The sequence below is a fragment of the Canis lupus genome, chromosome 24 (genome assembly GCF_003254725.2).
Source record: "Canis lupus dingo isolate Sandy chromosome 24, ASM325472v2, whole genome shotgun sequence".
Lineage (NCBI taxonomy): Eukaryota > Metazoa > Chordata > Mammalia > Carnivora > Canidae > Canis > Canis lupus.
In genome coordinates this window covers 35,993,666-36,018,780 of record NC_064266.1, presented here as the reverse complement: position 1 = coordinate 36,018,780, position 25,115 = coordinate 35,993,666, and the positions used below count along the sequence as shown (strand labels likewise).

At 45.0% G+C, this 25,115-nt stretch overlaps 1 protein-coding gene across 2 annotated transcripts; it reads left to right on the top strand.

The window, feature by feature from the left end:
• The first annotated feature begins 785 nt into the window (after positions 1-785).
• On the top strand, positions 786-24,862 carry ZNFX1 (zinc finger NFX1-type containing 1). 2 transcript variants are annotated; one of them, XM_025470372.3, is made up of 14 exons: positions 786-928; positions 2,763-2,877; positions 5,645-7,453; positions 10,067-10,198; positions 11,707-11,855; positions 12,799-12,948; positions 13,994-14,108; positions 15,131-15,381; positions 16,951-17,090; positions 18,309-18,463; positions 18,818-18,963; positions 19,973-20,083; positions 20,400-20,495; positions 21,385-24,862. In XM_025470372.3, the coding sequence occupies exons 2-14, from the start codon at positions 2,817-2,819 to the stop codon at positions 23,824-23,826; spliced, it is 5,757 nt and encodes a 1,918-aa protein (XP_025326157.1). In that variant the 5' UTR covers positions 786-928; positions 2,763-2,816; the 3' UTR covers positions 23,827-24,862. The 2 variants fall into 2 exon arrangements, with proteins under 2 accessions (XP_025326157.1, XP_048956627.1); XM_049100670.1 differs by lacking the exon at positions 786-928 and adding an exon at positions 1,063-1,085.
• The last annotated feature ends 253 nt before the right edge of the window (positions 24,863-25,115 follow it).

Genomic DNA, 25,115 nt, shown 5'->3' with positions numbered 1-25,115 from the left:
ACGGGTTTTTCCACTTTTAACCGGCCTCCCCGACGCCTTAAGGCGCCTTTTAGAGTAAATGGAGCTACGGCCAAGGGTGACGGCAAAGAAGGAAAAGACGGTACAGAGACCTCGAAGGGAAAACAGCGGTTATCTCCACTCACCGCACAGAGCAGCAAACCCGGGCTCCCGTGCCCGCACAACATCGAACGCAGCAGAAGGCCACAGAACACCAACAGGAAAGCGCCGAGGACGGAAAAGACCGAAAAGGGATCCAGACCGCTCTTATATAACCAGAGGAAGCTCTCGCGTCTGCGCACTGCACCCGAGGCGCTTCCCCTTCCGTCCCGCGGCACGCGAGGCCCTCTGGGAAATGTAGTTTGCAAGCCGCCCAGCCCGAGGCGATCTAATGGTTGCCAAGGCCGCTCTAGCCCCGCCCCCTTCGCCGTACGTCGGGGCCCCCGGGGCTCGTCGGCCTCGCCGCCATGTCGCGCTTCACACGCACCGAGCCGCCCGCCGGGTTGCCCCTTCTGCGGGGCGGGCTGAGGCCTGCGACGGCTTTGGGCGCTGCTCACCCGCCTCCCGCGGCCGCGTCCCCTCAGCCGCGCGCGCCCGAGCCCGCCGGCCCCGCCGCCGGGGGAAGCTGAGGCGGCGCCAACCGGTCGGCCCGCTCCTGCCGGGCCTGAGGGCGGGGCGGCCGGCGGGGCCACAGGGCCCGGCCCCTCCTCCTCCTCCTCCTCCTCCTCCTCCTCCTCCTCCTCCTCCTCCTCCTCCTCCTCCTCCTCCCGGCCGCCCGCCCGGCCCTTCGCTCCGCCCAGTGTCTGCAGGGAAAGGAAACTGAAACTACGCGGCTCCGGGCGGGGCCACGGACCTGCCAGGGCCCGAGCCCGAGCCCGAGCCCGAGCCCCAGTGTCGGCGGCGGCGGCGGCGGGAGGACGCGCCGGAGCCGGTGAGCGACCCCCGCCGCGCCCCCGCCCCGCGCCCCCGCCCCGCGCCCGCGCCCGCTTCTGTCGGTCGCGACCCCGGCCCCCGCGCCGCCCGCCGCCCGCCGCCCGCCGCCGCCGCCTCTGCTTCTCCCCGTCGCCGTCTTCAGCCCGCGCCGCCCGGTACCCGCCTAGCATCCCCGCCGCCCCCTGGCGCCCCCATCTCCGCGGGTCCCAGGTGCCCCCCGCGGCGCCCTCCTCGCCCTCCTCAGCCAGCTCTGCCCTCACTTTCTGCCCCCGCCGCCGCCTTCCTCTTCCCCAGTCCCCACCTGCCGTTGCCTCCTTCACGCCCAGCCCCAGGAGGCAGCCCCCATCCCTCCTCGCCTGCCATTCCCGCCCCCGCCCTGCACCGCACGGCCCCGACTCCCCCGCGACCCCCTGACGTTTCCGTCGGGACCCCTGGGCTCCTGGGTGCCAGTGGCCCCCATTCTTCACTACCCCCTGGGGGCTCTGGGGGCCAATCTCCCTCACATCCGCCTCTGGCCGCTCAGCCTCCCCCCCCCCCCCCCCCCCCAATGACCATTCTCCTCTGGTTCGACCTCTTTATTAGCTTGGCCATCACTGATTTTCTTCTTCCTGCCCTTTTAGGCCTTGATTCCCAGAGACCCGCTTTAGTCTGCCGCTTTTTTATTTTCATGGCATTTCCTGTTCTCTCTGCCCCTCCCTTTGCTTTCTTTCTTCCCCGTTTCTTTTATCCTAGAAAATTTCTGAGTTTCTATTTTAGTATTTTTCAACAACAGAAAGAAGGCATTCCCCCCCCCCCAGAACTTTTTTTTTTTTAATAGAAAAGAAAAACAAGCCGTGAAATACTGAATGTGCATTTGAGAGCTGGGTTTGATATGATGAGGGAAGAGATTCACCCAAAATATTCCCAGCAGGAAGGAAAAGGACTCCTTTTTTCTGATGAGGATAAAAGCTACTCCTCCTATAATGCCAAATCTATTCAGAGTTTCCAAGTATGAATATTTAAAAACTCAGTGAGACGGACAGTCTCAAAAATCCCTTTGCTGAGGACTCTGAGTCACTCACTGTCCCTAGCCCCAGCTCATAGACGGACGGATGTGTATGAGTTGTACTGAGAAGTTCCCTTAAAGGGACTTCCTCTCGCTCTTAAGAGGATGACTGTTAAAAACCTTCAAGGTAGAAAGAGGAAGCAAGAACTGCGGGTTTCTAACTGGTCCCGGGGAAACAGCGTCCTGTAGAGTCTAAACCTCTGGTTAATGAAACATGTGATTTCTTTCTCTTGATTCAGTAGATCAGAGGGCTTAATCAGTTTGGCTGCATTCCAAGGAATGGGATAAGGGGTAACTGCTCACTATTTATAAACTCTAGAACACCGCATACCGTAAGCTACAGAGTACTGTATAATATAAATGCTGGGTGGGGTGGTGGATACATGGTTTTTGGATAAACAAAAATGTGCTACTTCCTACCCTGGCAGCAACATGTGTCCGCTTTATGAGAGAGGGAAATGAAACCTAGCAACTGATTAACTAACTTGGCTAAAGGCATAAAACCAAACAGTAGTTTTGAATGGGAATTGATGAACTCCCTCTACCCCAGTGAAGTGCAGGGATAAAAGGAATGGGGAATTTGAAAACACCTAAATTGTGAAATTTAACATTTTATATCATATTGGGCATTCACAGAGTTGAACACCTGTGCCCATGATTAAATCTGTTTAACTCTTAAATCACTAAGGTATAGAGACAGAAGGGTTGGCTTGATGCTGTTATAGTTTTTTTTTTTTTCTGTTAAATGCTGTGTTTCAAGGGCCCTCATCTTTCTCAATCTGTGCAGATTTCCAGGTAACTGAAAGTCACGTGAACGTGGAGGAATTTGGGTAACTCACACATGGAGGACAGAAGACCTTGCGTGGAGGCTAGGCCAAGGAATCCCTATACTAACCACAGAGGTGAGCAAGATTTTCTATGAAGTGGGAAAGAAATTGAGTTCTGTATGAATGAGCAGGCCCACCGGAGATTGACAGCATCTCTCAAGTGAAGAATTACTTACTCCTTAGCCTTGGCATGAATGACTCTGAAAAATAAACAGCGCTCTCCTTTCCCTAAGAGGGCTGATTAATGGGTACAGTTCACTTTAACAAAGATAGTCATGAGATGTTTGAATTGGAAATAACACTGGTTTAGAGCAGCACCACCCAATAGACATACGAGCCAAAACTAGAATTTTTGATTTTCGAATAGCATCATTTTAAAAAGCAAAAAGATACAGGTGAAATCTATTTTTGAAATTTAATACTAATCTAATAAATTTTAAAGCATACTTAAATGACTATCCAAGTAATGTTATTTTATTGTAATATTTGAATATCTATCTATATCTGTATTCTATTATCATAGTACTTTAATAATTCTAGTATTTTTACTTATTCCCCCAAATACTTAAAATTATCATTTTAAGGTGTTATCAGTATAAAGAAATTTTAATGAGATATGCACTCTATTTTTGGTATTAAGTCTTCAGAGTTACATGTGTTGTTTTACACATCTTAATCAGACTAGCTACATTTAAGATTCCTAATACCCATACATGGCTAATGGAAATGTGTGTGATAGCGTGTGTCTAGAACCGGATTCACTAAAGCACAGTTAGTTCCAAAAGCATCACTACTGCTATGATGATTGTTTGTTGTTTTAGAAACAAAATCAAATGCATTCTTGCTTTTCCCTAAGTGTGCAACATGTCGTATTTTAGTTTAGCTGTGGAATGAACGAGGAAGAACTGTAGAATTTTATTTTATGGGCTGCATCAACGTTGGAAGAATGAGAAACAGTACGATTTTTCATTCTTTAAAACATTGAGTGTTTCAGTCTGATGAAAATATGAGGACTTTCTTCTGATACTTTGAGAGTTTGGAAAGTAAGAAAATACAAAATTTAGACTTTAGTAATACAGTATTTTTATATTGTGTCAAATGTTCTTTTATGTAGTCACATTAAAATTTTCTCTGCAAAGTGCAACACAAAATATGTACAAAAATGGACTTAGCATCTGATGTCATGAAATGATACAATCACTTTTAATATGATGTGCATTCATAACATTTTTAACTTCGCATCATTGTGTACAATCATATTTTGTTGTTTTTAAAAATCTCAATTCTGGGGCAGCCCTGGTGGCGCAGCGGTTTAGCGCCGCCTGCAGCCCGGGGTGTGATCCTGGAGACCCAGGATTGAGTCCCGCATCGGGCTTCCTGCATGGAGCCTGCTTCTCCCTCTGCCTGTGTCTCTGCCTCTTCGCTCTCTCTGAATAAATAAATAAATAAATATTTAAAAAAAAAAATCTCAATTCTGCTAAGTTGGGTCAGTTCCATCAATTTTATAGGAAAGGAAACTGAAAAACACTGGGCTGGGTACGTTGGCCAAATTCACTTAGGAAGTGTGTGGCAGATTAAGGAAGACAAATATAGCTTCATCTATAGGTGATGTTAACTTTCATGTGTGGACTGGGTATATTTTCCTTCCTCCCCCAACAACTTCTTATGTGAGGGTTGGTAGTAGATAATACTGTATGGGTGAACTTGTGCTTCAGAAGGGAGAAAAACTTAAGTTTCACTTTTGAGTTTCCTAAAATAGAAGTTCAGTTTCATTTCTCAGTTTCTTTTTCAATATATTATTTAGCTCAAAAACTTCTTGGTAAAGGAAACCCCTCTGTCCCCTTTGCCATCTGATGCTGGACAAATTTCAAGAAGCATTTCTCTTGTAATATATCCCATTCTTGATGTCTCTGTCCCTGTGACATAATTGTTTAGTGGTAGAACTAGTGACCAATAGGGTATTCCCAATAGAAAAGTATTATTAGTGCTGCTAGTAATAACATTAATGAGAACTTTTTATGTGTCAGGTATTCTACTAAGCATCTTACAAATATTTAATCTTTTTTTTTTTTAAGATTTTATTTATTTATTCATGAGAGACACAGAGAGAGAAGCAGAGACACTGGCACAGGGAGAAGCAGGCTTCATGCAGGGAGCCTGACGTGGGACTCGATCTGGGGTCTCCAGGATCACACCCTGGGCTGAAGGCGGCGCTAAACCACTGAGCCACCTGGGCTGCCCATATTTAATCTTTGTACCCACAAAAATACTTAGGCTTAGAGAAATTATGCAACTTGGCCAAGGTTATACAGTGAGGAAGTGTTCAGGACAAGATTTGAACCGGATCTGTTTGGCTTTGGAACTCCTGCTTTGGCTGTTACTTGGTACTGGCAAAAAACGAGAAGCAATGAGCTAATCTTTTTTACCCTCTGAAACAATCCCAGCTTATGAGAACTAAAGCATTTTATTCTCTAGCATGTATTAGGCACTCAACAAATGTTTGTTCTCGTTTTTTTTAAGTTTTACTTATTTAAGTAATCTCTATATCCAGTGTGAGATCAAGAGTTGCTTGCTTTTCTAACTGAGCCAGCCATGTGCTCCAACAAATGTTTATTCATTTTCCCTTTAGCACCCTCTGAAAAAAGCAATGTTTTCATAATATATACAGCAACATATAGTAATCTATTTTACATTTATTACATGACTTGATAGGAAACTTTCTCTCCAAAGAAAATATAAGTTCTTTAGTTGGTTTTGAAAATGAGAGTCTTTCTATTGTTGTCCTGTTAGATCTCCTTGCACCTTCATTTTTGCGCTTACCCAATATTCCCATTGTGTTTAGGGTCTGTGGATGGAGAATTACCACCAAGAGCTAGAAATCAGGCCAATAACCCACCAGCCAATGCTCTCAGAGGAGGACCCAACCAGCCTGGAAGGCAGCCTAGAGCTACCAACCGTGCTGTTCCTGTACGGCAAAGAGAAGAGAGGTTTGGGGCTATGGGCCGGAACCCACATCAGGGAAGGAGAAACCATGAGGGTCACACCAGTGATGAACCTAGAGGCCAAAGACGTAGTCAGGAAAATGATGCTAGGCGGAGAAATGGCAACCAGGAGGGAAGGAATCACAGACCACCATGGTCTGATGAAAACTTCCAGCAGTGGCGGACCCCCCACCAGAAGCCTGCAGAACAGCCACAGCCGGTAAAGAAACTGGGCTACAAATTCCTAGAAAGTCTTCTGCAGAAAGACCCTTCTGAAGTGGTCATCACTCTTGCCACAAGTGTAGGGCTGAAAGAGCTCCTGTCTCATTCTTTTATGAAATCCAACTTCCTTGAGCTCATCTGCCAGGTTCTTCGGAAGGCTTGCAGTTCCAAAATGGACCGCCAGAGTGTTCTCCATGTCCTGGGCATATTGAAGAACTCCAAATTCCTCAAAGTCTGCCTGCCGAATTATGTGGTAGGGATGATCACTGAACCCATCCCTGATATTCGAAACCAATATCCAGAACACATTAGCAACATCATCTCCCTCCTCCAGGATCTTGTAAGTGTCTTCCCCGCCAGCTCTGTGCAGGAAACTTCCATGCTCATTTCCCTCCTGCCAGCTTCTCTTAATGCTTTGAGAGCCTCTGGGGTTGACATAGAAGAAGAGACAGAGAAGAACCTGGAAAAGGTGCAGACCATCATCGAGCATCTGCAGGAAAAGAGGCGAGAGGGCACTTTAAGAGTGGACACCTACACTTTAGTGCAGCCTGAGACGGAAGACCATGTAGAGAGCTACAGGACCATGCCCATTTACCCTACTTACAATGAAGTGCACTTGGATGAGAGGCCATTCCTTCGTCCCAACATCATTACTGGAAAATATGACAGCACTGCTGTCTATCTGGATACCCACTTCCGACTCTTGCGAGAAGATTTTGTTAGACCCCTACGAGAAGGCATTTTGGAACTTCTCCAAAGCTTTGAAGACCAAGGCCTGAGAAAGAGAAAATTTGATGACATCCGAATCTACTTTGATACCAGGATTATCACACCCGTGTGTTCATCATCAGGCATTGTCTACAAGGTACAGTTTGATACAAAACCACTAAAGTTTGTTCGCTGGCAGAATTCCAAGAGATTGCTCTATGGATCTTTGGTGTGCATGTCCAAGGACAACTTTGAAACATTTCTTTTTGCCACTGTGTCTAACCGAGAGCAGGAAGATCTCTGCAGAGGAATTGTCCAGCTCTCTTTCAATGAGCAGAGCCAACAGCTGCTCGCAGAGGTCCAGCCCTCTGACTCTTTCCTCATGGTGGAGACAACTGCATACTTTGAGGCTTATAGACATGTCTTGGAAGGACTCCAGGAGGTCCAGGAGGAAGATGTCCCCTTCCAGAGGAACATCGTGGATTGTGACTCTTATGTGAAGGAGCCAAGGTACTTGCTAATGGGGGGCAGATATGATTTTACTCCTTTAATAAAGAGTCCCTCAGCTACTGGGGAATCCCTGAGGAGTGCTGAGAGCTTGAGACATTCCAGAGTGAACGTCTTAGACCCTAGCCAGTGGCCCTCAAAAGAAGCCTTGAAGCTGGATGACTCTCAGATGGAAGCCTTGCAGTTTGCTCTCACAAGGGAACTGGCTATTATTCAAGGACCTCCGGGAACAGGTAAGAGAATATTTCAGAGCGTATGACATCTGCCCTATGAGATAGGCAAGGGAGGCTTGACTTTAGGTTTCTAGAGTATCTTGATTAGAGATATTCTCCTGAAATGGGCATTAAACTTATCTATAAAGTAGCTGTTCATGGTGATTTTCTAGTGGGCATCCATTGGTATGCATAGTTATCAAAATCACGAGGTTAGAGAAAACTGCTAAGGGGTCAGACTTAAGAAGATGCATAACCTTTGCTTCATCAAAGGTGATCTTAAATTTTATTTGATTTTATATTACTTTATTCTTTTTAAAGATTCTGTTTACTTATTTATTGAGAGAGAGCAAGCAAGCAAGCAAGCTGATTTCATGCCAAGCACAGAGCCCAACACAGGGCTCAGTCCCACAATCCTAAGATGAGGACCCAGGCTGAAACCAAGAGTCGAATGCCCAATAACTGAGCCACCCAGGAGCCCCTTGATTTTATATTACTTTAAATTAAATAATATCAAATACATAATAGGGCTATATGCCAAGTAGTATTTTGTATGCTTTCCATGTATTAGCTCTTTGCATCCTCAAACAACTCTGAAGTAGATAGTTCCATTTTACAGATAAAAAACTAAGGCAAAGAGTATGTTGACATTCATACAATGGTAAGTGACAGACCTAGGACTTGAACTCAGACAGTCTGGCTCTAAAGTCTTGGGTCTCCTATCTACCACACTCTACATCTCTTGGCTCCATCTCAGGGTCCTGAGATCGTGACCTGAGCCGAAACCGGGGGGCAGATGTTTAACTGACTGAGCCACTGAGCCAAAAAATAGGATATATCTAAAAAACAAAAAGAAGAGGATGTACCAGTTTATACTCCCACCAAGCGTGAACTAGCATTCCCATTTCCTTTTATCCTTTCGAATATTGTATGTTACCAGTATGTTTTGCTAATTAGTTTTTGCTCATCTTCAAAGTTAAAAATTTTGGCCCATTAGTTTTTATGGTTTTGGTTTGTTTATTTTAAGATGTTTATTTAGAGAGAGAGGGAGAGAGCAAGCACAGCTGAGGGTGGGAGGGGCAGAGGAAGAGGGACAGAGAAAATCCTCAAGCAAGACTGCCTGCTGAGTGTGGAGCCGAACATGGGGCCCAATGGGGCCCAGTGGTAGGACTCTGAGATCATTACCTGAGTTGAAATCAAGAACCAGCTGCTCAATCAACTGAGCCACACCGGTGCCCCTGTTTTTTATGTTTTTTTGTTTGTTTGTTTGTTTTTTAATGTTTTAATAAATAATGGTTCAAAAAATTTTTTTTCAAGATATTTATCTGAGAGAGAGCATGCAAGCATGGGGCGGGGGAGCAGACTCCCCACTGAGCAAAGAGCTTGACATTGGGTTTGATCCTATGACTCCAGAATCTTGACCTGAGCTGCAGGCAGACACTTAATTGCCACCCAGGCTCCCTGGTTCAAAATTTTTAAAAAGTTTCCCTCTTCCCGCCATTTCACTCAGTTCTCTTCCCTAAAGCAAACAGTGTTGTTTTCTTGTTTATCCTTCCAAAGATATTCTGTGACTATTCAAGCAAATGCGTGAATTGAATATACTTATTACTGTTTACTATTTTCTTTTTATTTTTTTAAAGTTTTTATTATTTATTCACGAGAGACACAGAGAGAGGCATAGGCAAAGAGAGAAGCAGGCTCCCTGTGGGCAGCCTGATGAGGGATTCAGTCCCAGGACCCCAGCATCATGACCTGAGTCTAAAGGCAGATGCTCGACCACTGAGCCACCCAGGTGCCCCTACTAACGAGCCCATAACTCTAACTTCAATGTTGATTTATGTGAGTTTTCCCCTTCTATCACAAAGGCAAGTAAGTCTACTGTGGTATATAGAAAGCATTTCTAAATAATTTGTTGCATGAGAGTACTGGCTAAAAAATACTGTACAGTTGTGAAAAAATATCTTATAGCTGTGAAAAAAGAGAAGGGAGGGAGCATTCTTTTTATGTGATGATAGAGAACTATCTCTAAAGGTATTTTAAGTGAAAAAAGTAACATGTAGGATAGTGAAGATAGTCTACTGCAACTATTTGCATCTAAAAAGTGGTGGGATGCCTGAGTGACTCAGTCAGTTAGGTGTCTGCCTTCCACTCAGGTCATGATCCCAGGGTCCTGGGATTGAGCACACACACACACACACACACACACACACACACACACCTCCCACCAAGTCAGGCTCCTTACTCAGTGGAGGATCTGGTTTTCTTTCTCTCTGTTCCTCCCCCCCACTCATGCTCTTTCTCTACCTCAAATTTAAAGAATCTTTTTTTAAAAAAAGGAAGAAATCTAGAGAAATACATTCTTATTTGTTTGCATTTGCATAGAATGACTAACTCTGGAAAGTGATATAAGAAACTGGTAATATCGGTTCCTTCCAAGAGAGGAAGTAGGTGGCTGGGGGCAAAAGACCAAGAGCGCTTTTCAGAATTTACCCATTTGTGCTTCTTGGATTTTAAACTATCCTCAGTATTTGACTTTATTATTTTTTTTAAATAATAATTTGTTCTAAGTAGTTGATTATTCCTTCTAGGAAATCTGATTTTTTTTTTTAACTCTCATTTTTCCTTGTTTTCTAGGCAAAACCTACGTGGGTCTAAAAATTGTTCAGGCGCTTCTAACCAATGAGCCTGTCTGGCAAATTAGCGTTCAGAAATTCCCCATCTTGGTTGTGTGTTATACTAATCATGCTTTGGACCAGTTTCTGGAAGGTAATTCTAGACAAAATTATTCTCCCATCAAGACATTTATAGTTGAACTATCAGCAACACAATAGCTCTTGTATTGTCTTTGAACTAAGTCTAAGTCCATAGTCTTTTCCATGACCTGCAAGGCTGCGTGTGGTCTGCTCCAGCCTAACTCTAAACTGTATCTCCTACCTCTTCCTTTGTCCTCCCTAACTCCAGCAACACTGTCTTCAGTTCCTTCAGCTTCTCTCTTGGACCATGCTGTTTCCCCCTCCCTAGAAGATACTTTTTTCTCTCCCTCTCTCTCCATCTTGACCTCATCTAACCTGGTTGGCTCCAACTCCTTCTTCAGGTGTCACCTTAATTCTCTCTTCAGGTAAATTTTCCCAATTGCCCCCAGATAAGGTTAAGTCTCCTTTTCTATTTTTTTCTTCAGAAACTTAATTCATATCTAACAATTTATTATATGTATTTCAGTCCTAGGCTCTTGACACTAAAAGTTGGTCACGTTTTGTGCTATATATTCACAGATTCTGGCATTAACTGAGCACTCAAAAAAATATTAATTGCATTAATGAATGAATAAGTATATATTTTTCATTTTGCTTGGAATATTATTTCCCATTCTGTATTTTCCTTTAATGTAGATTAAATCTTTTTTATTCTTGCAATCTCAGTTTAAATATTAGGTCTTCAAGAATTAGATCCCTACCCCCATGCAAACTAGGTAAGGTCCCCTGTTACATACTTTGAGCATCATGGGCTTATCATCCTTACTGTACTTATTGCTCTTACAATAAATTGTTTAATGTGTATCTTCTCTGCCAGGCTATGAGACATGAGAACAAATTAGGAACTAAGTCTGTATTTTACCTGCTCTTTTTTTTTAATATTTTATTTATTTATTCATGAGAGACATAGAGGGAGAGAGAGAGGCAGGGACACAGGGAGAGTGAGAAGCAGGCTCCATGCGGGGAGCCCTACGTGAGACGCGATCCTGGGACTCCAGGATCACACCCTGGGCCAAAGGCAAGCACTCAACCACTGAGCCACCCAGGCGTCCCTTACCTGCTCTATCTTAACAACCTACCATATGCCTGGTACATAGTGACCAATCAGCATATACCTGTAGAGTGAATGATAGAACATTTACTAAGTGTTTACCTTGTGCCAGGACTTGCCTGGGAGCTATACAGATGCTCTCTGATTTATCCAGATCATAGCCCTAAAAGGAAAGTATTTCTGTATTCAAATCACAGGTGAAGAACTGAAGCTCTGGTTAAATAACTTGTTGCAGTTTATATAGCAATAGTGGTGAAGTCAAGATTTGGGTGCCCAGTTGTCTGATTCCAAACCCTGTGTTCTTAAGCACCACACTATTGTTGCATAGGGCATTTCATCTCTAGGGTAGATTCCTGTAAGCACCAGTGTGTTCTCTAAGGGAGCACCTGAGACAGCATTCCAAACATGTAGAGCTCCCACCTGAGAGAGTCTAGCATAGCTCTTCTTACCTGCTATGCTCTGCCTTACAGGCATATACAAGTGTCAGAAGACTAGCATCGTGCGGGTAGGTGGAAGGAGCAACAGTGAAATCCTGAAGCAGTTCACCTTGAGGGAACTGAGGAATAAACGAGAGTTCCGCCGCAGCCTCCCCATGCACCTCCGGAGAGCCTACATGAGTGTGAGTCCTGGTGTGGAGTAGCTGAGATAGCTCCAGGTGGAGATAGGCTGGAGAGTAATGGCCCTCTGGGTACACAGTCCAGGGGCCATAGGGAGAAGCACTACACAGAGAGGTGAAGGACCCAGCTTCCTTCCAACAGTCCACTCTGCTGGGCCCATGTGCTGACCTGGCCCCTCATAATTCAGATGGAGAAAGGACAGAAAGGGCATACCACCCTTTCCAGTCTTCTAGGTGGGCAGCAGTGTACCCAGACAAAAGTCAGTTATTATTACCAAGGAAAACCAAGGAAAAGAGAGAAGTCTCTGCAACAATATCCTTGGCCTGTTTTCCTGTTGGATTAATTGTTTTCTTATTGGTAAGTAGGAGTCTTTTTTTTTTTTTTTCTTTAAAGATTTATTTATTCATGGGAGACACAGAGAGAAAGAGAAGCAGAGACACAGGCTGAGGGAGAAGCAAGCTGCATGCAGGGAGCCCGATGTGGGACTTGATCCCGGGTCTCCAGGGTCACGCTCTGGGCCAAAGGCAGCACTAAACCACTGAGCTACCCAGGGATCCCCTTAGATATTTTAGATAATAATCCTATGGTTTTGAGACCACAGTAATGTGCTTGGAAATTGGTTTGTTGACTAGTTTTTTTTTTTTTTTTTTTTAAAGATTTATTTATTTATTTATGATAGAGAGAGAGAGAGAGGCAGAGACACAGGCAGAGGGAGAAGCAGGCTCCATGCCTGGAGCCTGATGCAGGACTCGATCCCGGGACTCCAGGATCACGCCCTGGGCCAAAGGCAGGCGCCAAACCGCTGAGCCACCCAGGGATTCCCCTGTTGACTAGTTTGTTATCTCTTCTTGCTGTTCCTGTGTCTTCGTTTTGTTTTCTTTCATGGCAGGAATTGAGGTTAGGGGATGATGGTACTTCAATTTTCTTTCCCTCTGTTCTTGGCAGATTGTGACACAAATGAAAGAGTCAGAGCAAGAGCTGCATGAAGGGGCCCAGACCCTGGAGTGCACTATGCGTGGTGTACTACGGGAACAGCACCTGGAGAAATATATATCCCCCCAGCATTGGAAAAGCTTAATGAATGGACCTGTACAAGTAAGGGTCATCCTGGGGGCTCTAAGCATCTCTCTTACCTTAGTACTTGGAGGGAGTCTCCAGCAGAAGCAATAATCCAAAGCATTAGCTGTTTTGATAATCTGATGCTACCATAATGTGAGAAGTACCTTTTCATGAGGAGAGGTGGCTTCTTAGTATACTAGTTAGGCGCAAGACTGGAGCTAGCTTGCTGGATATGAATTCTGGTTTTGCTGTAGGGCAGGTTACTTAATTCTTCTTGTACCTCCTTCCTCTTTTATATAGAGTGGGGATGATAATAACATTAAGTTGAACTATATGAAATTGCTAATATTTATAAATTTGACTTGCAAAAATGGCAATTTCTTACAGATCAATGTAATTTTTATGGGATTGTTATTTAGATAAGCAAGTTAATATTCGTAAACTACGTAATTAGTGTGCTTTAAGTGATTGTTAGTAAAATCATAACAAGGCAACCTAGCACTATACAGAGAGCCTTGAAGTCAGCAGACCTAAGTCTTACAGACTGTGTGCCTTGGCCACTATGATCCTTAGGTCTCTCAATAGTCAAACGGGGTAATAATAATGCTTTCAAAGGATATTCTAAGAAGTAACATGATTTCTCTAAAGTGGCTGGCCAGGAACCCAGCGAAATGGTAGCTCTTATCAATGAGTTGGTGATTTCTAGGGTTACAAACCCAGAATCCTGAAGGGGTCAATCATGATTTGTAAATGAATAAAGCAGGCTAGATGTGAGACACTTGAAGGTAGAGAGAGCACTTGGCAGACCAGAAAAAGAAGTGGTAAGCAACCCACTTCCAGTCATTTGTTGCCATTTTCGAATGTAGGCTTGTTGCTGCCATAGATCTTGATTTTATTGTGAGAGGAAGTTTTTATTTTTTTTAAATTCTGTGCAAGTCATATTTAATGATCCAGTTGCCCGAGGGTTGCCAACTTACAGCCTCTAAATTTTTAGAGAACTACTTTCAGTCCTTCATGGAAACCTTTCCTTTACACTGGTTATCATAGAACTCTTGTGACTGATAATTTATTCCTTCCTCAGGATAGTGAATGGATTTGCTTCCAGGGCTGGAAGCATTCCATGATGCTGGAGTGGCTGGGTCTGGGTGTCAGTTCATTCACCCAAAATGTTGCACCAGCAGGACCTGAAAATACAAGTAAGAGTGCATGTCTACCTCAAATCACATCTTAAGGTGCAATATGGTATAAACCAGAGAGTAAAACTTAAAAGTAATACTTAGAATATATAAAGAACTATAATCAATCGAGAGACAAGTAATAGTTTGATAGGAAAATAGATAAAAGACATTTTACAAGGACATCACAAAATAAATTCTAATGGTCACTAAACATGAAGAAGGCTCACTAGAAATTAGAGGAGCTAAAACCACAATGAGATATTATACGCTATATTGGCAAAAATTTGCAAGTTTGCTATAACGCTACACTTAGAATGTGGAGCAGTAGGAACCATGCTAGTGGTTAATTGGCACAACCACTTTATAGTAATAGAAAAACAGAACTCATGTTCATCAACACGTGTACAATGGATGAGTCATTTACCCTCCATTCAGATCATAAAATACTGTACAACAGTAAAAAGGAATGAATCATAGCGTATATGGCAACATATGAATCTCAAAAACAGGCTGAATGAAAAAAGCAAGCTGTAGGAAAATGTATACAATATTATTCTGTTTGTAGAGAGCTCAAAAAAAAACTAGACGATGTGTTATTTAGAGATGTGTATACATTATATATGTGGTAAAGTTCTCTTAAAGGCAGAGGAAGAACGAGCAATATAAAACTTATGCTAGACGAGTCCATAAGGTCTTCAAGAAATATGGGTGATTTTCTCCTTAAATTGGGTGGGAGGTACCTAGATGTTCTTTTTATGAATTTATTATCTCTTAAATTGCTTATTTGTATACTCTCTTTTGTGTATTTAACATTAAGAAAGTAAGACCTTTCTTACACAGGGATATATTTCTATGGCTTTTAAAAAACAATGAAAAAGTATTTAAGTCTCCCTCCCCTAACTCCCATTTCTCCCAATTTCCCTCATAAAATAACCATTTAAAGCCCTTGAGACCATCTTCATGCATGTGAGCTCTTGTATAAGTGCCATCTTGCTTTGGTTTCAAGAGTTTCACTGCTGTCCTGCCTGCTTTCTTCCTAGCCCAGGCAGAAGTGGAGGAGGAGGAGGAAGAAGGGGAAGAGGAGGGTGCACTGATTGAGATCCCAGAGGAGGCTGACCTAATTCAAGCAGACCGGGTGATTGAGGAGGAAGAGGTGGTGAGGCCCCGGCGGCGGAAGAAGGAAGAGAATGGGGCAGTCCACGAGTTGGCTAAAGTGCTTCTGGCCATGAGACTAGACAACTATGGCCCCGGGACAGCAGCTGGGCAGGAGCAAACCACAGGAGAGTGGGAGGTAAACTCATTTGCTCATGGCCTCTGGAAGCCCTAACAGAATGGGAAATGAGAGTTCAGTTACTACTGCCCAGGTGGGTGGGGGCTGAGCTCTTCCGAAACAGGCCTGAGAACATCTGTTCTGACTAGAACTGCAGCCCCTTGTTATCACCCACTTCTCGTACAACAGCATGTTCAGATTGTCCTCACAGTTAACTTATTTTACCCATTTTTACAACCTGTGGTATAAGAAGGGTCCAGTTCCCAAGAGTATAAAAATTATGGCCCTTCAGAGGGGACCTAGCAAGAAATTCCAACTTAGAGAAACAGGAAGCAGGTAACCAAATGCTTTTCTTGAACTTTTAGAAAAATGCACCACATGTGGATTAGATCAAACACTTCATGATCTCAATGCTTAGTACTTTCATGGATATTATTTTCTCAAATACAAATGAGCTTTATGAACAGTGCATTAAAACTTGAGAGAATTCAAATAAAACAGAACGAAGCAAGCTGTACAGGCTGGGTGGAATACTCATCCTTCATTCACCCCGGAATCTGATGTTTCTCTTAAAGCCAGAAAAGTATGGACACCCAGAGTTTCTCTCTTTTCGTTCCTTTGGTAGAAGCAATTGATCCTCAGAATCTGCCATGCATTGCTATGACAGTAGAGGACTGGATACTCAACATTTTCTGACCTCCACTGATGATTTAAGGGACTTTTAAAGGCAACTTTGAATGCCTTTAAAAAGGCATTCAAAGTCTGCTGGCTTTGAACTGGCCTTTAAAAAGGCATTCAAAGTCTGCTGGCTTTGAACTGATCTTCTAGTCCAGTTCAGCATCACTGTGCATGATGGATAGAATCTGATCCCACTGTGTGGAATTATGGATTAAGTATTTATCTGCCACATGGCCGTAGGAGGAATTGATTTGTTTGATTTTTAAAGTTGGCAGAGGTCCATAATATTGTGACATTCATCTTCCACTGTGACATTCATCTTCCATGCCAATCCTCCTAAAGGCTCATGGCTTCAGGCTTAGTAACAGAGCCAGAGGAGAGCATTTCCCTCTAAATGGTGCCTTTCACCAATTTGTTGAAGGTACTATGATGACGTGAAGACCAGTTTAGCAGGTCTTGTACGGCATTCAGCAAGAAAGACACATTTACTACTTTCATGACCTATGTTTTAGGAATGAGAAATAGAATGTGGTCAAAAGATGTTGAGTGGTAACTGATGTCAGCAGTATTCCAGATGCTTTCCATGTATGTATTCCTTCAGTTCAGCAACCCTGTGAACATGTACCCTTGTTATTATTTTATTGAAGGGGATGCTGAAGCATGCAGAGGTTGAATAACTTACTCAAGGTCCCACAACTTAATAAGAGGTTGATGGGGCTTTGAACCCAGGCAGACTGGTCCAGAGCCCTCATTTAGCCATTCTGCAGTGGAGTATGTGTGAGGAGAGTGTGATACATTCAAGGAAGTTCTTCAAGGTGGCAGCTCCTTTTTTAATGTGTTCTGGCCATCTTGGTCTTAGAACTGGGCCCACCTCTGTCGGATGGTAACCCTGGCTGGTATTGATGTCCACAGACCCAGCGTAACCAGAAAAAGAAAATGAAGAAGAAAGTAAAGGTTGAACTTCGCAAACTGAACACCATGACTGAGGCTGAGGCCAGTGAAATCCAAGATGTTTGGCAGCTGGACCTGAATTCTCGCTGGCAGCTGTATAGGTATTATGTGCACTCCCCACTCTTGCCCCCCCCCCCAACCAGCCCATGTAATTTCCCCAAGGGATTCCTTTTTTGTTCTGAAACATAACCCCGGTCATTCCATCTCAACCTTCAACAATGTTAACTAATGATTGGTTGCATACCCCCATTGAGCTGATTGCTAGGAGTGCAGCCTTCAGATGAAACAAACACTAGGCTCTACCCTTACTGAGCTTAAAGTCTGTCCAGGGAGATAGATTAATTAATGGCACAAATAAAAAGTTACAAATGGATATAAACACAAAGGAGCAAGGGGTGCTAAGAATATTAACATGGGATCTGAGCTGGTCTGAGGTATCCCGGAAAGTGACATTGGAGGGAAAATCTGAAGGATTAGTAGACATGAGCAAGACCAGCCGGGAATGGGGAGCAGATGAAATTATGGGGACCACATGCATAAAGACATGACTTGGGAAGGAGTATGGCTGTTTGAGAAATGGAAAGGAGGCAGCCAAGCATGCCTATGGCTCAGAGAGAGAAATGGAAAGTCATAGTGGTGGGGCAGGGGCCTGACTGCAGAGTCTTATGGGGCAAAGCTTAGGAGCTTGAATTATCAAAAGCCACTTTTTGAAGTGTATTGAAAAGCTTTTGAAATGTTTTACAGCAGAGTAGTGACCTGATGTTTTACTTGTAATATAAGACTGGAGAATTAGGGGAGAGGACTCAGGTAGGGATGGGGCAGGGAGAATTTGTGAGAAATTCTTGAAGCTTTTTTTTTTTTTTTTTTTTAAGATTTTATTTATTCATGAGAGACACAGAGAGAGGCAGAGACATAGGCAGAAGGAGAAGCAGGCTCCTCGCAGGGAGCCCGATGTGGGACTCGATCCTGGGATTCCAGGATCATGCCCTGGGCCAAAGACAGACAGTCAACCACCGAGTCACCCAGGCCTCCCATACTTGAAGCTTTTGAAGTCCCTTGCTCTCTTCTCAATAATTAACCTCTCATTCTTTATCCTCCGTTCCTTAGCTCTTGGCCACCTATGTGTATGTCTCTGCACATCTTTTTGTTGGGCATTTTGGACTCTTGGGTCCCTGTAAACCTAAGTCTCTCCTTCCTCTCTCTCTGTGGTCCGTGCGCCCCTCAGGGGTCTAGGTTCCACTTCATAAACACTGAAGGGGGTTCCTCTGCCGCCTTAAAGAGCATACATCTTCCTCTATCTGGTTCTTCACTTTCTCCAGGCTGTGGCTACAGATGTATCAGGCTGACACCCGCCGAAAAATCCTCAACTATGAGCGCCAGTACCGCACATCAGCAGAGAGAATGGCTGAGCTGAGGCTCCAGGAAGACCTGCACATCCTGAAAGATGCCCAGGTTGTAGGAATGACAACGACAGGTAAGAAATCATGGGGAATGTACCTGTTCCAGCTGTTCACCACTGGTTCCAAGCTCCTGTCACATCATCTAGGACTGGTAAAGAGGAGCTTTGTTAATAGGCTAGGGAGAAGAGGCCATGAAAAGCTACTGAAAGCAAGCTGTGTTTAGGGAACTGATGATGAAATATACTCACTTGTTCCTGCTGCATTCAGAACCCCAGCAGTGGCCAACAAGTGTGTCATGTTCTGGAGACCACTCAGCAGCACTTGCTCTCTCATTCAATGGTGGTCACAGCCTTGGGTGAATGTGGGGGCTCAGTTGTCACAGGGCCCAGTGTGTCAACTCAGGGAGCCTCTTTTTTTCTTGACTCCAGGTGCTGCCAAATACCGTCAGATCCTGCAGAAGGTGGAGCCTCGGATTGTCATTGTAGAAGAGGCTGCTGAAGTCCTAGAGGCCCACACCATTGCCACACTGAGCAAAGCTTGCCAGCACCTCATTCTGATTGGGGACCATCAGCAGGTAGGGCAGGAGCCCCTATAAGATGAAGAGAGATGGCTGAGGGGTGCGATTGGACAGAAGATCCTGGCCTCTCTGCTTCATCCATCTTTAAGCTTATTAGTGGTTTTCTGTGATTCTTCTTTCCCTCACCTTCTACATTCAACCTAAGAGCAAGTGTTCTTGGATTTGGGGTATATTTCAGAGGAAGTGTCATTCGTTCAATCTGTTCCTCGACTACTATTATAATCTACAATGATCTTTTAAGTGAACTGTTTGAGTAGTTGCTCCCTGTTTCTGTACTTCCGTTTTTGCTGTCCTCTCATCCCAATTTCTTTATAAAGGAGCCAGTGAATTTAAATTTAAAAAGCAGATATGTCACTCTGCAGCTTAAGACCCTCCAGTGATTTCCCATTTTCCTAATATAAAAATCAAGCTTATTTATTTATTCATTCATTCATTCATTCATTCATGAGAGACACAGAGAGAGAAGCAGAGACACAGGCAGAGGGAGAAGCAGGCTCCATGCAGGGAGCCCAACACGGGACTCGATCCTTGGTCTCCAGGATTACACCCTGGGCTGAAGGCGGCGCCAAACCACTAAGCCACCGAGGCTGCCCTAAAAATCAAGCTTCTTAAAGTGGACTACAAAGGCAAATATTCTTAGGTCCAGCCTGTTTCTCTGACTTCTCCTATCACCATCTCATTTGCTCACTCTGTTCGCAGCCCCTACTCTCCTTCTGCTCCCTCTTATGGCCTACTTTTCAAATGATAGGCATCATCCTCCATGCTGGCATCAACTCAGATATCACTCTTCGGCCTTTATTTAAGGAGCTCCTACCCCTAGGCACTCTGTCACATCACCTTTAATTCTTGCCTTCATGACCCTTGTGGCCCTTTATCCTTAGCCTGTCAGTACTTAGAACAGTGCCTGGCACATACAAGACACTTAAAAAACATCTGATGGGTGGGTGGGTGGATGGATGGATAAAATATGTCAATAGAGAGTTATCACACATGTTTCTTTTCTCAGCTGCGCCCCAGTGCCAACGTGTATGATCTAGCCAAGAATTTCAACCTTGAGGTATCCCTCTTTGAACGGCTGGTGAAAGTAAACATTCCCTTTGTCCGTCTGAATTACCAGGTAAGAAGCGGAACCTCTCTTATTACCTACCAAATGTCCAGAAGTCTCCTGGGAGCTTGCCAACTGCCAGCAAGAAAGGTCTCATAAAAATAAAACTGGTTTAGTAATGCAGTGACTGCCAGACTTCTTTTCTGTTTTAAAATACCACAAGATCAGCCTGTGTTGAGTTTGTGTTGGACGAAGGAGCTGTTTACATTCTGCTCTTTCCTCCCTGTTCTTTTCACAATACTTCCAGATTTTTCACTAGCAACCTAGTCTCTAGAAATGGTCCGTTTATTCTCCGCTCATGTTTCTAATGACAAATATGTCGTTTCAGCACCGCATGCGCCCTGAAATTGCCCGTCTCTTGACCCCCTATATTTACCAGGATCTGGAGAATCATCCCTCTGTTCTCAAATATGAAAAGATAAAGGTAAGTCTGCCTTTCCTTATCTTTCTGTGATGCAATCAACAACCTAGGAGGCTGTATTTCCTTAGGATGAAAAAGGGTTTTCAAAAGGGACTAGAGTCAGCTTTTTTAAAAGCTGGTTATTAAGGGGAAAAATAATATAGAAGTTGAGAGAAAGAGACATGGAATGGTTTGATTTTGTTGTTGTTTTATTATTCATGAGAGACAGAGACACAGGCAGAGGGAGAAGCAGGCTCCATGCAGGAAGCCTGATGCAGGACTCGATCCCGGGAGTCCAGGATCATGCCTTGGGCCAAAGGCAGGCACTTAACCGCTGAGCCACCCAGGGATCCCCTGGAATGGTTTTTTGTTTTGTTTGTTTGTTTGTTTGTTTGTTTGTTTGTTTTCCCCCCCTGGAATTGTTTTTGAAGCCCATCTCTGCCACTTAGTAGTAGCTTTGTAACTTTTTAGCAAGTTATATACCAATACCAATTCTGAGTGTCAGGGTCTTCTGTACAGTGAGAATAATGGGTGCTGCCTCATTATTGTTTTGAGGAAGATAATGTGTGTCAAGCGGTCAGCACAGTTGAGTGCTTATAAGTTAGCTGCTCCCTCAACATCTTCATCATAGGTGCTGCCTATTTCCTGGACTATAATAGTTGGATTGTGGAGGTTATTTTAATATTTATATCAAATATATTAAAAACTAAAACAAATTCTTTATCCCTTTCCCTACTTGTCATGGTCCCAAAAGAAAGCACATGGTGACTGACTCTAAATTTAAAGTGTTGTACAAAGTATACAAAAAACCTTGCAAGGTCTCTCCCTGGAGTAGAGTCCGTGGTCCATACATGCGAAGATAGAAAAAAATCGCATGAGTGAACCTAATGTTATCACTTTTTTTCTTTTCTAGGGAGTCTCTTCCAACCTTTTCTTTGTAGAACACAACTTTCCTGAACAGGAAATCCAAGAAGGCAAAAGCCACCAGAACCAGCATGAGGCTCGCTTTGTGGTAGAGCTGTGCAAGTACTTCCTGTGCCAGGAGTACCTGCCCTCCCAGATCACCATCCTCACCACCTATACCGGGCAGCTCTTCTGCCTGCGCAAGCTCATGCCAGCCAAGACGTTTGCTGGGGTCAAGGTCCATGTGGTTGACAAATACCAAGGAGAAGAGAATGACATTGTTCTTCTCTCATTAGTGCGGAGCAACCAGGAAGGCAAGGTGGGTTTTCTCCAGATATCCAACCGCATCTGTGTGGCCTTGTCCCGTGCCAAGAAGGGGATGTACTGCATTGGAAACATGCAGATGCTGGCCAAGGTGCCCTTGTGGAGCAAGATCATCCATACCCTTCGAGAGAACAATCAAATAGGTCGCACACTCCAGCTGTGCTGCCAGAACCATCCTGATACCCACACCTTCGTATCCAAAGCTTCTGATTTCCAAAAAGTGCCCGAAGGAGGCTGCAGCCTACCCTGTGAGTTCCGGTTGGGCTGTGGACACGTCTGCACCCGTGCCTGCCACCCCTATGATTCCTCACACAAGGAGTTCCAGTGCATGAAGCCATGCCAGAAGGTCATCTGCCAAGATGGGCACCGGTGCCCTCTTGTTTGCTTCCAGGAGTGTCAGCCTTGTCAGGTGAAGGTGCGCAAAATCATTGTTCGGTGCGGCCACGAACAAATGGTTCCGTGTTCCATGCCTGAGTCAGATTTTTGCTGCCAAGAGCCTTGCCCCAAGGTTCTGAAATGCGGGCACAGATGCAGCCACCCCTGTGGGGAAGACTGTGTGCGGTTGTGTTCAGAAATGGTCACCGTGAAACTTAAGTGTGGGCACAGCCAGCAGGTGAAGTGTGGTAATGTGGAAGACCTCATGTATGACCTGCCAGTCAAGTGCACCACCAAGTGTGGTACCATCTTGGACTGCGGGCATCCTTGTCCTGGCACCTGCCACAGCTGCTCCGAAGGGCGCTTCCATGAGCGTTGTCAGCAGCCCTGCAAACGCCTGCTCATCTGCTCACACAAGTGCCAGGAGCCATGCATTCGTGAGTGCCCACCCTGCCAGCGGACCTGCCAGAACCGCTGTGTTCACAGCCAGTGCAAGAAAAAGTGTGGGGAACTCTGTAGCCCCTGCGTGGAACCCTGTGTCTGGCGCTGCCAGCACTACCAGTGCACCAAACTCTGCTCTGAACCCTGCGACCGACCCCCATGCTATGTGCCTTGTACTAAGCTGCTGGCTTGCGGCCACCCCTGCATCGGTTTGTGTGGGGAACCATGTCCCAAGAAGTGCCGTGTCTGCCACCAGGAAGAAGTCACCCAAATATTATTTGGCTTTGAGGATGAGCCTGATGCCCGCTTTGTGCAGCTAGAAGATTGCAGCCACATCTTTGAGGTGCAAGCCCTGGATCGCTACATGAATGAGCAGAAGGATGATGAAGTTGCCATCAAGTTGAAGGTTTGCCCTATCTGCCAGGTACCCATCCGTAAAAACCTGCGGTATGGAACCAGCATCAAACAGCGGCTGGAAGAGATTGAAATTGTCAAGGAAAAGATTCAGGGCTCCGCAGGGGAAATAGCAACCAGCCAGGAACGGCTTAAGGTCTTGCTGGAGAGCAAGAGCCTCCTCCACCAGCTGCTTCCTGAAGACTTTCTGATGTTGAAGGAGAAGCTGGCCCAGAAAAATCTGTCCGTGAGGGACCTGGGCCTTGTTGAGAATTATATCAGCTTCTATGACTACTTGGCTGGCCTGTGGAATTCTCTGAAAAAGGTGCATGTATTAGAGCAGGAGAGACTGGGGACTCGACTAGAACAGGTCCATGAATGGCTTACCAAGAAGCGTTTGAGCTTTACCAGCCAGGAATTGGATGACTTCCAAAGTGAAATCCAGAGGCTCACATACTTGGTAAACCTCCTGTCCCGTTGTAAGATAGCAGAGGGGAAGATGAGCAGTAGCACAGCAGAGGAGGTCCACAGTGTCCGGAAGATCCTTGAGAGAACATGTAAGTTCACCCGGGAGGATGAACAACTTGTGCAGAAAAAGATGGAAGCTCTGAAAACCACCCTTCCCTGCTCCGGCCTGGGCATCTCAGAGGAAGAAAGAGTGCAGATAGTCAGTGCTATGGGTTTTCCTCGTGGCCACTGGTTCAAGTGCCCCAATGGCCACATATATGTGATTAGCGATTGTGGGGGAGCCATGCAGAGAGGAACATGTCCCGACTGTAAGGAGGTGATTGGGGGCATCAATCATACTCTGGAAAGGAGCAATCAGCTTGCTTCTGAGATGGATGGAGCCCAGCACGCTGCCTGGTCAGATACAGCCAACAACCTGCTGAACTTTGAGGAGCTCCAGAGGATGATGTAGGAAGACCACGCGCCGCTACCTTGTGTCTAGCCAGCTCCTGGCTGGGGCTGGCTCCCTTGTGAGGGAACCCGAGTTTGGTTTTTATTATCGTCCTTTAGTTTTAGCACCTATTTAAGGATCCACTGTAAGGGATTGCCCACATTTGTTTCTAGATTTCCCCTGCGCTAGATTAAGCACTTTATCTCAAGAACTGAGAGCAAAGTTAACAGATTTCTTCTCTTTTCTCCTGCAAGTTAGTGGACAGGCTCCCTGGAGCATGTTTGGGGCTTCCACCTTGGGTTACCACTGGTATCTCCGGGTCCTGACTCAGTCAGATGTGTTTTTCTGCAGTGCTTCGGGGGCACAGATGCATTCTAATTGCCAGGCCCTAACTTGTAGACTAATTCTAATAAACAGAGGCCCAGAGGAGTTATGAATTGCTTATCCTTTCAAGGAGCACAAAAGTCCCTCCCACCCTTCTCCATGGGCCCCCTCACTTCCCGAGATGGAGGCATGTGATAAAGACAAAAGACTTCAGTGACTAACCCTGACCCAGGTACATAATCACTGAGTGGGAAAAGTGTGACTATCCACAGCTGGGGGCTTAGGCAGCAGGCCCAGGCTAACAAAGGAGTGATTCCCCCATATCCTCTCCTGTGACCAGCACTTTGGGATGGTGGAGGTTTGTCTGCAGGAGTTCAGTAGTAGTGCTGGTTCCCTAGGGCCCTGAATGGAACTAAACTTAGATTTGGTACCAGCAGCACCTATCCAAAGTGTGACCCTTTGTCCCAGCACTATTACAGCTTTTGCCTGGGCAGGGTTAGCATGCCAACAGCTTCTGCAGGCCCCAGACCGAAGCCAGAAGCCAGCCCCCAGGCCTGCTGCCTGCATACATTTTTCCCTCAGTCCAGTGTTCCTAGAACAGACACTTAGGCATCTCAGGTCTTTCTACCGTTGGTGAGAAAAATGTCCTTTTCCTATGTATGCATTTCCTTTTTTGTCTTTACTATGCACTTTAGCCTATAAAGCCAATTAATAAAAACGATGATTGAGAAAATCAGTGGTGCACGTTTGTCATCAGCTGTTAGAAGCAGCTCTGGCGGTTTGAGATAGGATGAGAATGGAGGCACTGTCTACAGGCAGGCCGGTCTTGTCTCTGTGGTATGGGGTTTTCAGCTGGTGAAGTTATTTTTACTCAAGGTAAAAAAAAAAAAAAAATTCTTTTTTTTTTGTATAAACTCATAACTTGAAGTTTCCTTCTCCAGAAGCAACCCTGTAAACCTCTTCATGAGCCTTACCAAAGGTAAGCT